At 33.4% G+C, this 13,238-nt stretch overlaps 2 protein-coding genes across 7 annotated transcripts; both read right to left on the bottom strand.

Annotated features, from left to right (window-relative positions):
- Positions 1–1,892: 1,892 nt before the first annotated feature.
- Positions 1,893–5,185, bottom strand: LOC122603559 (glutathione S-transferase T3-like). Of its 3 annotated transcripts, none has more exons than XM_043776287.1 (4): positions 4,922–5,185; positions 3,662–4,118; positions 3,407–3,522; positions 1,893–3,075 (listed from the first exon to the last, which is right to left on the bottom strand). In XM_043776287.1, exons 2-4 carry the CDS (start codon positions 3,975–3,977, stop codon positions 2,038–2,040), a joined length of 1,470 nt encoding a protein of 489 aa, XP_043632222.1. In that variant the 5' UTR covers positions 3,978–4,118; positions 4,922–5,185; the 3' UTR covers positions 1,893–2,037. The 3 variants fall into 3 exon arrangements, with proteins under 3 accessions (XP_043632222.1, XP_043632224.1, XP_043632223.1); XM_043776289.1 differs by having other exon boundaries at positions 3,662–3,984; XM_043776288.1 differs by having other exon boundaries at positions 5,125–5,148.
- Positions 5,186–8,176: 2,991 nt separating this feature from the next.
- On the bottom strand, positions 8,177–11,563 carry LOC122603715 (DNA-binding protein BIN4). Of its 4 annotated transcripts, none has more exons than XM_043776497.1 (13): positions 11,477–11,563; positions 11,256–11,343; positions 10,910–11,018; positions 10,735–10,805; positions 10,483–10,618; positions 10,307–10,368; positions 10,174–10,227; positions 9,548–9,665; positions 9,312–9,358; positions 9,172–9,198; positions 8,917–8,992; positions 8,699–8,835; positions 8,177–8,616 (listed from the first exon to the last, which is right to left on the bottom strand). In XM_043776497.1, the coding sequence occupies exons 2-13, from the start codon at positions 11,307–11,309 to the stop codon at positions 8,518–8,520; spliced, it is 990 nt and encodes a 329-aa protein (XP_043632432.1). In that variant the 5' UTR covers positions 11,310–11,343; positions 11,477–11,563; the 3' UTR covers positions 8,177–8,517. The 4 variants fall into 4 exon arrangements, with proteins under 4 accessions (XP_043632432.1, XP_043632433.1, XP_043632434.1 ...); XM_043776498.1 differs by having other exon boundaries at positions 10,735–10,802; XM_043776499.1 differs by having other exon boundaries at positions 10,922–11,018.
- Positions 11,564–13,238: the final 1,675 nt, after the last annotated feature.

Genomic DNA, 13,238 nt, shown 5'->3' with positions numbered 1-13,238 from the left:
CGGGTTCACGCCAGAGAGCTCTTTCGAAATAAAAATGTCTATTTCAATAACCAATAGGAGAATACCCTTATTAATCCGTCCAAAAAATACGAAGATTAATGAGGGTAAACCAACCAAGTAACTATTTTCTATTTATACCGCACAAAATTAATCTTCACGCTCAAACCAAACCTAAACGAATATTTTTATTTAATAATAATATGATTGTGATTATTGTTTTCCATCAATAATAATAGTAAAAGTAATTACTTTTATAAACTAACAGGTTATTTATATTGAATATAAAATAATAAATATTTGACATTATATTATATTATAAAATATGTAATAAAAATGTGTATTATAAGTACATAACAAACAACATAGTTATTCGATACAAGAAAGTTCAATTTACACTCATAAAGATTGCTTAATAAAAATGTAAATTAAAAGTACATCTCATACAAATAATAGGCTTATTCATTACGGGAAAATATTCACCATATATACTCAATCAGATTGTTTTTAATAACATTGAGCTTCTCTATTGTGGAGTTGTGATAATTTGATAGGCTTGCAATTGGTTTGGTGGAATAATACAGATATTGTTCATCATAATCAATAGATCTTCTTCTTTGTTGGTTTGTAGACGTGTCACTTAGAAACTCGGAAAGATTGACTGTGCTGGCGACGTGGTCGATCTCTACTGGACGATGAAGAGGCATGCCGCTGAGTCCAATCACCACTGTTGTTCACACAAAAAAAGTTAAAGATATGAGTCTTTTTCATCCTCGACAATCATATTATCAATGGTTATATACGCAGTTCAACATGTGTGTCAGAAAAAGGCAAAGCTGACTTGTAAAATTACAAATGCTTAGGCCGGTGCCAACGCAAGTCCAAAAGCTCGGCGTGCAATCTCGTCCTCCCTTCCTAGGTTGGCATGAGCTCGGCGTGGCAATCATCTTATTTTGCTCTTCCCCCATCGCCAGGTGAGGAAGAGTCATACGGGCCTGTTTTCAACGTAAACTTATAAGAAGAAAAAAACTCTTTTTTCAAATAAAACGGTTAAGGAAGAGATGAGAAAGAGGTAAGGTTGGTAGTGAGTACGAAGAGGTGATTTAAGGAGAGAGAAAAGTTGAAGTGACAACGAAGAAAAGCGTCAGGGTTGTCAGTGGCCTTGTTAAACATCTTTTCTAGTGACATGATGTATATTGATCTTCGGAGGATCCGTCTGGGTTCGAGTCTCACTTCTCACATTTATGGGGGTGGATTAATATGAGTTTTTCGAGAGTCCTGGTTTTCAGACATACGTGTAATTTAGAAGTAAAGGTAAAATAGAATGTCGTTAAAAAAAATGTATATGATATCCGGATAGATAGTGTTGGATTATTTTACGAGTATCTATTTAAAAAAAACATCCAATGAAAGTCAATAAATGAAAACCAAAAGGATGCCAAAAGCAATATCAAAGCCAATGATGACTAGTCAAACTGATCAGATGCATCCCAGGTTTTACCCAAGATTTTGAGTTCGATCCTTAGGGATGACAAGTCTTGAGGTTATTTCCTCTGAATACTTGTAACAGCCCATGGTCAACAGCTTGTTGTCTAAGGTACGTGTAAGACTTCACCATTATACGGTGAAGTTTTCTTGATGTCGCATACCGACTGAATGTTAGAAAAAAAAAAAAAAACCTACTATACATCCAATGAAAGTCAATAAATGAAAACCAAAGGATACCAAAAGCAATACCAAACCATGTAGTGGCGGTGACTACTAGTCTTGGTGTTATTTGATGTAAATAAGGTAATGAAGATATCTTAATGATAAGGAACTCGTGTTTTAAATTACGAACAATTAGATAAGGGTCAAATGGTAATCTTGTATATGTCGAAAAGATAGTCGATGAATTAACGATAACTCTAATAGATAATGCATTACAAATTAACTCAAAATAAAATACAAACATTACATATGAACTAGGAAAAAACATTATAGAAGAACTCAAAAAAAGAAAAAAATAATAAGAAGAAAAATAAAAGGTAAGAAAATGACCTACATTAAGTTTCCATAAAACTTTGACATTAGAGAACGTTTAATTTTATCTTCTTCAGACGACAGATGTTCCTTTTGTAATAATGTGTTAAGATGCAAAAGTTGCATTTTCTTAAGCTCTCTTTCTTCTTTCTTTTGTTCCTTTTTTTCCTCGAACTCGAGTCTTTTTCTCATAAAATCAACTTCACTTTCTCGAGTAACCCTCATTGCACGAAGTTCTTCAACAATTTGATTAGGAACCTTGCATTTTCCTTTCTTCTTCTTTTTGGGTGCCTCTCCACCTGTTGGACGTTGTGTTGATGAACCACCACTAGTTGGCGCATCTGGGTTGGAATTCACACAATAGTCTCCTTCTTCTGTAGTCCTTGTTCTTTTCGTACTTTCACCACTTTCTTCTATATCTACTTCTTCAGGACGGGAACGTGTTGTGTCACGAGTTGTCTCTAAAGCCCACTTTGGGTATTTGCACATAACTTCATTGAATACAACAGAGTCGTGGAACTTTTTCCCACTTTGCTCAAAAATTTTATGAGCATTGTTTTCAATATCTCTCTGGGTCATTCCACTTCTTACTAGGCGGTGTGCTTCCTGGTATGCTGCAACCCATTGTCCAACGTTTTCGTTTAGTCGTTTAAAACGACCTTTCATTTGGTCGATATTCCTATCACCAAGTTTTTTTGGATTTTCTTCCCGAGCTGCATCATACAATTTCTTAACTTCAGTCCACAATGATCTTATTTTATGGTTTTTCCCACCAATACAATCTGCACTAATCATACACCATGCTGACATCAGAGCAACGTCTTCAGCAACATCCCATTTATTGATTCGTGGTTGTTTTTCAGTATTTTGTGAGGTTTGCGGATTTTGACTAAAAGAAATTAAACTAGGATTTGAGGAAAAAAGAGAGTTTTGGTAGTATTGGCTTGCATTTTGGCGTGTGTGGACAAGCTCCTGTTGCAATCCTGGCAGTTGCAAACCAGCCTGCTTGGACTTTTCATTGACTTCGTGATGCTGAGCTGCATGGTCATCTTTCTCCTATAAATGATTATTTCACAAACCAATCAGAACTAATACACAAGCTAAATGTTTACATGATAATTCCTTTAACTGCGTAGAAAAATAAAATATCAACTGTGCCGTAAATAATTTCTAGCTTACATAACTAGAGGATACATTACTTTAACCAACTAATAACAGTGATTCATTGATACAAAAAAATATTGTGTTGATAAAATAAGAAGCAGACACAGAGGTATTAAAACTAACTTTTCCCTAGGGTACCAGTGTGAGAGAATATACATATATCTGACCAGTAATGTAGCAAGATGGCAATAGCATAATTTTAAATGGCCCACAACAGAATTACCTTCTCAATTTCTTGGATTTGTTGTTTTGCTTGCTTGTGAAGCTGATTCAACTTGGAACCAGGCTCGGAGTTGGTCTCGTCACGCTCTTTGACTTGTTGGTGCAGATTCTTCTCAGCTGTGTCCATACACCAAAGTATGCATTTATATTGGTATAAAAGGGAGTAAAATAAAGGTAGCAACATACATTGTAGGTATACCTATAAATGCAATCAGAAAAAATATAAGTCATAGGATAAACAGGAACTTTATATAACCTTCAGCAAGTTTAGCAGCAAGGTCTTGAGACTTGGAATCTGCTTTTGTAAATTCTGCACGAAGATGCTTAAGTACAGCCTCTGCGGCATCTCGTGGTCTTTCTATAACACGTTGTCTATTCAAAGCTTCTATCTTTTCACGCAACTCTTTTAAATCTTCACGTGTCCCATTTTGCTCTAATGCTTTTGCACTTGAATCCTTGTTAAGATCTTCACTATTTTGAGGACTTGTGCCGTTTAATTTATCATTTTGTTGTACATCATCCACAACAAGCTTTCCCGATCTCCCATCAACGTCATCTCCCTTTTCTGACATTAAGTTTCTAGAAATTGTAGACGTTAAGCCTTGTATCTAGTCTACCAACTTGTTAATGTATGTATGCCAGAATGAAATACGATTTCTGGGTAGAAAAAGGTCTTCCTTTGTGAAAGTCCAGATGACTTTATATGTTAACAACTTCACCCAAAAAAGAAAAAGACAGAAAAAAAAGGTTATAACCCAGTCCAGAAACCAATTGTACACTTGAAAATTAACAATATAATGTATCACAACGCAAATAGTTCCTGGTGTTCAATGAAGAGCTACATTAGCCAAATAAAATTAAAAACACAATAGAGTACATACGAAGAGTTCAACATTGTTCACAGAAGCACCCAAGTCAGAAACTTTATCACGGAATAAACATGTATAACTTATAATGTACGGGTATAAGTGCTAGTGCTTCAAGTGTTTTAGAAATAAGTCTATCCCTGTGCATCAAAAAGTGCACTTTTTTCGTTCAATAACCTAAAAAGCACCGGCTTTTATATGTATAAACATTATCCAAACTAAGCATTTTTTGGCTTCAAAAAGAATATATGCATTCCCAAACACTTAATCGACTTTCAGAAAGAAAATGAAATAAGAAACAATATACGGCTACAAAGGGCAGGCGACGATTGCAAAAACGACACTAAGACAATATTCGGACCATCGCATTAAATTCCAATTACACTATTAAATCATACGGTAGTTAGTTGTTAGTTAATAAGAAGGAACAAACAGATATGAAATGTAACAATGTAGCAGTCATTATATATTTATATCTAACAAACAACAGCTCCTTTTATATCAGTTCCTAACTAACCAAGTAATCAACTCGAAACAAGATGGATATACAAAAATACACAGCAAACATAGATATAAACACTAATTATGCATATAATTTAATCATAAAAATAAAGATGATAGTAAAGAGAAATTGAGGTAGATAGTCTAACCTTATGATGACTGAATCAAGATCTATATCTATCTATATCTATATCTAAATAGCAACACCCCAGTCCCCAAACGTAATTTAGTTAATTGATATTCATAACTATATTTTTGAGATTGCTTATAAGTGTATTTATATATTTATTTTATTTTTTATTAATATATATTTGTGAAAAAAATAATAAGAAACAATGTTTGAGTAGCAAACCAGATTTTCGTTTCATCCCCCTACACAAACGCTTGGCAAACAAATGTATGGTTGGTTGGTTGGTCAAAATGCTAGAAAAAATGTTTCTATACCCACCGACTTGGTCGATAGACCTAACAAGTAACAAGGGATTTGGTCAAAATGCTTGATAAATCATGTGACAACGCTTTACATGTACAGTACAGATGTACTGCATTTTTTAGTTTCCTTTTACATATCCAATTACTATTTTCTACTTTAACTTATTTAAAGTTTAATTTTTATCTAAATAATAACACATATAACCTTTCAAAATTATTTAAAAAGTAAGTAACTGCTTAGTACCGTCTTCCGCGGGTTTTGAGCCCCAATACCTCGACGGTGTACGGGGGAGGTTAAGATGTAGGCAAACCTTACTTCTACCTAAGTAGAGATGCTGCTTCCAGTATCTACCTAAATGGTAGAAAAAGGCCCTCCAACCTTTGCATGGGATGAGGATCGCACCCATGACCTCTGTTTCCAGAGGTAGGGGTGTTTACCACTGATCCAACCATGCTGCTCTTCAAAATTATTTAAAACATATATATATATATATATATATATATATATATATATATATATATATATATATTTATAGACTACAATATTTACTTTTATTCTCTACTTTAACTTATTTATCTAAATTTTTTTCAATTTTAAGAGGAGCTATTTAGTAATGTGAACTTTTATTAATTTAATTGTTTTATATTTGTTTGTGATTATAAATAATTTAATTTTTTTAATTGAGAAATGATTTCTAGCTTAATTATTCAATATTATAATTTTTTTTATAAAAAACGAGAGTAAGTACCCGCGCGTTGCAGTGGTGAGATGGTGAGGGTGATAGATTATAGAGTGTGATAGGTCATAGGAGGTGATATGTCATAGAGTGTCATAGTCAAATGCCTTAGTCGTACGGGTCTTGCCCTTGGATTTAAAAATTCGTCGAAAGTATATCGAATAACATCTCTAATGAAAAAGCATGAAATTTTAAGAACACCCATATCATTTTTATAATTTATCGATGTACGGTTTTTGAGATAAAAGATTTTGAAAAAACTAGAGGAATAAAATAATTTATGGAGGAGGGAGAAAGTTGTAGGCATTGATGTATGATACATCATGCATTATCATGTGTACATTGTTGAAAATGATTTATGAGGCTATCTCCTTTATAAGGCTATCTCCAATGCTAAGGACACCTTCCTTGAGCCGCCACATTATATCCTTACAAATCCTTACACATCCTTATAAATCCTTCAAATTCTATAATTTTATCTTCAAACATACAAACATCCTTACATATCTTTTACCTTCAAGTAAAAACAAAAATATATAATGTAAGGATAAATAAGAGCATGTCCTTAGGTAAGGGCATCCTTCAAAAAGTCTTTAGTTTTGGACAAGCTTTAACGACAAAGAATATCCAAGAACATCTAAGGGCGCTTAAGGGCATTCCCATTGGAGATAATCTAATATAATATATATATCAATAGTTTGGTTAGGTTGTTAATGTGAGCGTAAAAATTGGGTTTGATTGGGTTAGGTAGGTTGAAGAGGAAGAAATTATTTAATAAATAGTATGATTAGGTTAGTTTGTGAATGGGGAATGAGGATAGCCTAAAATGGTCGCACTACACATTAATACATACTCACATATTTATATATTTTACCCACATTCTTGGTTTTTTTTTCTCGAATATTCAATCGGAATACGGAAAATCTCACCGTGTAATGGTAAAGTCTTGCACGTACTCTAGACAACGAAATGTTGATCATGGGCCGTTACAAGTATTCAGAGAAAAAATTTCAAGACTTATCTCCCCGAAGGAACGAACTTAAGACCTTGGTAAAACCTGACCAGTTGAACTAAACATCATTGGCACCCACATCCTTGTAATTAGCTAAACTCAAATGTTGAAGTCTTATTATACACTATACAAGCCAATAACCTTCGTATCTTTAATCAATATTAGTATTTAAACTTTCGCTTAATTGATTGTTCATTACTATTACTTTTCATATTATATACTTTGATTCAGAAACAAAATTAGTATCTTGAGGTCTTATGCCGAGTTGCTGATGCATGTAACTAATTTTGTTGCTTTCATTATTGTAGACTATGCCAAGTATCCGGATACGCTCAATGTTGGTGTGGTTGTGAGTTCATACATAGTACTAAGTAGTTAAAGTTCTAAGAACACAACTTTCTTAGAAGAAGAAGTATTTATGGCTTTTACCTTGATATGTACTGGCGACCGGCAACTCCTTGTATCATGTCAGTTTTGAAAATTTAGTAATAATTGTATAGAAAATATTTGATCTATTGCATTTCAAAGTCGTACTTATTATATTTTTCATAAACTTAGTATGCTCAATAGGAGGTATAGAGAGTCTAACCACCACTACTAATGGGTTTATTTTTCAAGTTTTGTTCATTCCATGAGATGATGAATAAATGGTCTATACAAAGAGTTGCTGGAAATTGGGACGACATCATAAGATACATGGCTTTAAACTGCGTTACTAACACAATTGGCAATGTAGTAGGAAGACTGATTCTTGGGGCTACTGTTTATCAAATTTGGAAGGAAAGAAATAGAAGGTATTTTAGGGGAAAGAAAAGGAGTGAAGCGGTTTTTATTGAAAGCATATGTGAAACTGTTACGCACTTACGCTAAGGATAATGGGCCTAAAGGTAAAGGATACCGGAAAAAGTTAGGAAAACTTATCAGAGTTTTGATTAATATATTTTTCACCTTTGAGCAGGAAAAAAAAAAGGAACTGATTCTCTTTGCAATATATATTGGGCTACACACAAGAAATCTGCGATACAAGTTAACTGTGACACTACTTTTGTACTCATAGAAAGATAGCCACACAAAGCAAAATAAGGAGCAAGCAAAAGAAAGTTTGGCTGTAGCATTTAAATTGCATGATTAATTGATTAAACTTCTTTTTCCACAACACATAAACCAGATGAACATCAATCCGGGTAGTTTCACGCACCCACTCAACACACAAACAACAAATCTGAAACCAAAGAATTCAATAGCCGGCATCCAAGTTTAAGGCTGTGCTAAAGCCATGAGAATTATGCTCGTCATTTACACAGGGAATGAAAAACAGGTGGATGAAACTACAAAATAGATAGATACATGTGTATAAAAGCATTTTATCTTTCCACTATCACCAAGTGCCACAAAGCATCATAGGCTACACTCTCCTACCTAATTTAATGTTAACAGTTTCCCATCTCGTAACCTACAGGACCTGGGAGCATCGATAAGCGGTTTTAAACATGAGTAAACTGCAGATGACAGGTTAGTGGTTTATCTAATGGTAGAACATAATTACGAACACTTGCTGCAACCCTCATTTTTTTGTCTTGGTTTTCTTTGCAACTGGAGCTTTTCGTTTAACTTTCTTTACTGGCTTTTTCACAGCCACTTTTCCTTTCTTTTTTGTGGCTTCCTGAAAACAGAGTTTTTAATATTAGACAAGGGTTTAATTAAAAGTTAATGATGCACAGCCCTAATAAAAGTAGAGGGCTTACAGATGCTTTCTCAGATTTTCCTTTCCCTTTCCCTTTCCCATTAGTATGTGGCTCAGCGCCGTCATTTTCATCAACTTGAACATTATTTTGCTTATCGCCTTCATCTTCAGAATCAAATGAAAATCCTTCCAGTGTTCCTACTCATGAAGAAACAGAAAGTGAAGAAATTGAACATGCAAGCTAAAGCATTAACTGATCCATCAAAAGGAAACCCTAACCTTCTACCATAGTCTCCGCTTCATAAACATTCGATTGTGGCTTCAACTGAAGAAAGTCATTCATGATTGCCTCTATCTGATTTAAAAAAAAAAACAAATAAACAACAAATAAAGTTCCAGTTTGAATATTTCCGTCTATCATTTTTTACCCAAGACGATCTGAATATGGGCAAAACCTATTTAAAGCTTCTCATGACTAAGAAACAAATATCAAAAGAGGACAAAAAACGATAAGAGCTCAGAGAACAAACAGACCTTTGCTTCTGACTGGCCAAAGTTAACCTGAAGAAGAATCACGTATATATTAGAGCTATCTCTCTCATAATTCTTCCACTAATATAATCCAAAATCACACGAGTTTGAAGATTAGGAGAGAAATTTGACAAGGTACATACAACGCAAAAGGTTGTTGAAGGTATTATTGTTGTTTTGTAGATAGTTCCTGAATTAAAAAAACAAATTAGTATTTGTATTGTGTAATGAATCCAAGACAGGTTAAGAACTTTCTCATTGAGAAGCTTATGGGTTCATTATTGGATGCGATGTGCAAGAAACTGAGCACAAAGGCTATATGAAATGATGTGTCCATAGTTCCATACCAAAGATTCACTGATAGAAAAATGATGTATACCTTTTAAATCCAGAAGCATATCTTGATTGCCAGACAGGGAATCTGACATGACCACTCTCCCAACAGTACCTAAATCACCACTTAGATCAATGGATTCACCCTCGCACTCCACAAGCACCTGTAAATTTGAAAGGAAAGTTACGAACAAGATGCTCGATTAATAACTATCAGATTGTCAGAAAATCCAAGTTCCAAACAAACTCCAAATAATATTAGAAAAAACAGGACAACTGACAGCCCTACTTTCTCAAAACAACCAATGTAGTATCACTATATAAAGACTCATTATATACTCCCAGGTTTCATTATAAAGTAACAAAAGGAAGCAGAAATAAATTTAAAATAGTGTTCTTGTGTAAGATGATTCCTAACGTAAGGTGGTTCAAAAAAAAAGTGATTGATAATCCTATAGTACAAATTTGTTGAATTGAAATCATATCCTGTTAACTTTAAAAAGATAATACTCCTAAATGCAAATAACGGGCACTTAAGTGTAAATCTGTGTACCCATCTCTCTGACTTGTTTACACAAAAAATATTTCACTTCGGGCTTACAACTTGAAATGACCAGTCATCCCAGGTGTGTGAAACGCATATTAACTAGTAAAATGGTGAAAGTAACCAACCTTTGTACGTTGGACTTTATCAGCAAGCACCAAAGGCAACCTTGATGATGAAATCTGCAATTGCAATATGTATTGTAATCAACCAAGACGGTGACATACCACAATGACGGAAAAAGTTGAAACTCCACATTACATAAGATCCAGTTTGCTTATCAGTTTTCTCTGTTTCTAAAACCTTCATATCGTCATCATTCTCTGTAGCAAAGTAAACGAGAAGCAACTTAAAATCAACTCAACTAAACCGATTAGCATAATACAGAGAGAAAGAAACGAAATCATAGTTTTCATTTTTCACCCAGCATATGTTACCTTGTTTTGTCGGACCCTTTGCTTTTGATTCCGTATCTTCCAACTTAAAAGACGATGCCTCAACATCTACCTCCATTGGATGTCGGTCATGGTCAGAATCATATAGAAAAGTTTCCGAAACTGAAGTTTTAGGTTCCTGATTTTAATCAGAATAGTAATTTAGAATACGGCTAAAACTAGAAATATTAACAGAAACCATTTGAAAGCAATCAAAAGTCTAATATTAATTAAGAATACAAAGTAAGTTCATACACGAGGAAGATCAGCCGGGAGAGACTTCTCTGGGGATTCATTTTTACCGTTACGTGGCTTGCTACCTACTGCTATTATTAACCATTTTGAATACATAATAAAGTAAAATATATATATGCCGTAAAATAAGAAAAGACGATATTTAGGTTAAGTAAGCTAAGTGAGAGTGAATTACACGTGGTTGTACCGATAACAGAGCCAATAGGAAGTTTGTCATCTTCGTCGTCCTCATCAGAACTCGAGGACGACAACAATGTGAAAATCGACGTTGTCGCAGTTGATGCCTGTACAACCAACATTCAGTCAATCAGTTTAGCTTATTTAAATACGGCTTAATTTCGATATTTAAAATTGCATTGCATATAATAATAAATTTAGAACACAAACAAGGAGACACCGTTACACTAACACCGCAATAAATTTAACAACCACATCAATCATATATATATATATATATATAGAGAGAGAGAGAGAGAGAGAGAGAGATTAAATAAATAAAACATAATAAAGAGAGTAATAACCTTGGCATCACGAAGCCAATCAGGAGAATATTCTCTAGAAGGAGGGGAGCTCATCTTCTTGTTTTTCTTAATATTTGCAAAATGGAATCTGTAAAAAAAATTACAGTAAAAATGTAGCTTGAAATATGATAAATAGGTTACAGAGTAAGATTAATCATCAACTTATTAGTGCATTTATTTAATATAATAATAATCAGTACACCTTCAAAATTGTTTCTTACTTGGTTGATTGATTGCAGTAGCTTATTTCTTTTGTGTTGAGTGGGAGCTAAACCCTAATTTCACTTTAAATTTCAATTTGGGGATAGTTTTATAAGGTTTATTCCACGTGGCATTTTTCGTTGGTTTTTAAATAGGCGAATTTAACTGAATTTGTCACTCAAAATATGCAATGACAAGTTTGTTTTGGGATTTATTTATTTTATTTTTTTATGAGTTGTGTTAGGATGTCAGTATAAAAAATTTGATACATTAAAATTTATATTTTATCTTGTGAAAATTAAGGGGTAATTATTGATATATAAAATACTACTTTTTATGCATGTAATAAATTATTAATGACAATTCTTAGGCTTGTGATTATCATTTTCCTTTTTTCTATTTTTTATCTTTAAAAAAGATATATATTTATATAGTTGATGTTTGTTAGAATTTGTAAGATTATAGTTGTTGTAATTGAGTTTTATTAAGATCGGATATAAATTTTGGATTTTTGGATGAATGGAGATAATGAAAGAAAAAGAAGATATGAGTTGTAAATTTTGAGTTTTGGATGTTAAGTTTGGGTTTTGGGATAAATGAGGATGATGAAGAAAAAAAAGATGAGATTTAAAAAGGACATGTGTAATATAAAAGTTCATTTTTTCATATCAAGATTTTTTATGTTTTTTGGTCCCTGAAGTTGTATATTTTTTCACTTTTGGTCTTAAAGGTAAAAATGACAGAAATGCCCTCACGTGTTTTGCACGTGTAAGGGTTAACGGCCAAACCTGAACTTCGTTAGGTCGCAGAGTGTAAAATGAAAAAAAAAACCAACTTTAAGGGGGTTTTTTGTAATTAATTTAACTAAGAGCGAAAATTGTGAATCTTGTCAACGAAACAAAAATGTAATTTTCTCTAAGTTTTTTGACAGGTTTGGAGCAAAAAAGGTAGATGATGGAGTAAAAAAAGTTGATGTTAAATCCATTGATCATGATGATGGCAATAACACCGAAGATGATGAAGATTTTGTACCTTCAAAAGATGAGGAATCTAATGAAGATATGGAAACAGAAGATTCTTCTAATGAAAATCAAGCGAGTGTTGATGGATATGAAACCGAGTACCTACATTTAGATGATGGGGGGGAGGTTGATTAAGAAGTTGATGAATTTGTAATGGAAATTATGAGAACATAGTTATTTTAATGACTTTTGAAATTATGATGTTGCTGCTATGAAATTGTGATATTGTCGTTGTGTGGTTGTAAATGATGATGTTGCTGCTATGTTTGTGGGGCTTCAAATTTGTTGGTTCATAAAAGTATAAAAGATGTTATGGTCACCATTGGAATTAGTTACACTTGAGGCAATATGGATTGTGTGCTTATGTGTTTGTGCAGCAAACATGGTGAATATTATTAGATAAGATGTCATGTTGGACTCCAAAATCTTAGTCAGCAGTCCAGTCATCAAAGAAATGGCAAAATTGCACCTATGTATTAGATGTAGTGGCAAATAAGGCCTTGTTAAAAAAGGAGTGGCAAAATAACTCTTTTGATATATTTAGAGTGACAAATTTGCCTTTTTAACCTTTTTATATCCTAACTTTTAGATTAATAATTACAGAAATCGTCCCTGTCGTGGATCATTACTTACCGCTTTCATCCCTAAGTTTAATAAATTATAGTTTTTGCTCCGACAACACTTTTGGTCCTGACCATAAACGTCCGTTAAAAAGAAGTTCACGTGTTTGGCACGTGATGGGTAACCTCGTAATTTGGCT

Source organism: Erigeron canadensis, chromosome 6 (genome assembly GCF_010389155.1).
Source record: "Erigeron canadensis isolate Cc75 chromosome 6, C_canadensis_v1, whole genome shotgun sequence".
In the NCBI taxonomy this organism is placed as follows: Eukaryota; Viridiplantae; Streptophyta; class Magnoliopsida; order Asterales; family Asteraceae; genus Erigeron; species Erigeron canadensis.
The sequence above is the reverse complement of the archived record's forward strand: the minus strand, read 5'-3'. Positions and strand labels throughout refer to the sequence as shown.

Excerpts from the sequence above, each read along its gene's own strand:
- LOC122603559 (XM_043776287.1), bottom strand. The coding sequence starts at position 3,977 with ATGTCAGAAAAGGGAGATGACGTTGATGGGAGATCGGGAAAGCTTGTT. Across the intron at positions 3,523-3,661 it reads TGCTGCTAAACTTGCTGAAG|CTGAGAAGAATCTGCACCAA; the intron begins GTTATATAAAGT and ends GTATGGACACAG. Across the intron at positions 3,076-3,406 it reads AAATCCAAGAAATTGAGAAG|GAGAAAGATGACCATGCAGC; the intron begins GTAATTCTGTTG and ends AATCATTTATAG.
- LOC122603715 (XM_043776497.1), bottom strand. The coding sequence starts at position 11,309 with ATGAGCTCCCCTCCTTCTAGAGAATATTCTCCTGATTGGCTTCGTGAT. Across the intron at positions 9,199-9,311 it reads CTTCAACAACCTTTTGCGTT|GTTAACTTTGGCCAGTCAGA; the intron begins GTATGTACCTTG and ends ATTCTTCTTCAG. Across the intron at positions 8,617-8,698 it reads GAAAATCTGAGAAAGCATCT|GAAGCCACAAAAAAGAAAGG; the intron begins GTAAGCCCTCTA and ends CTCTGTTTTCAG.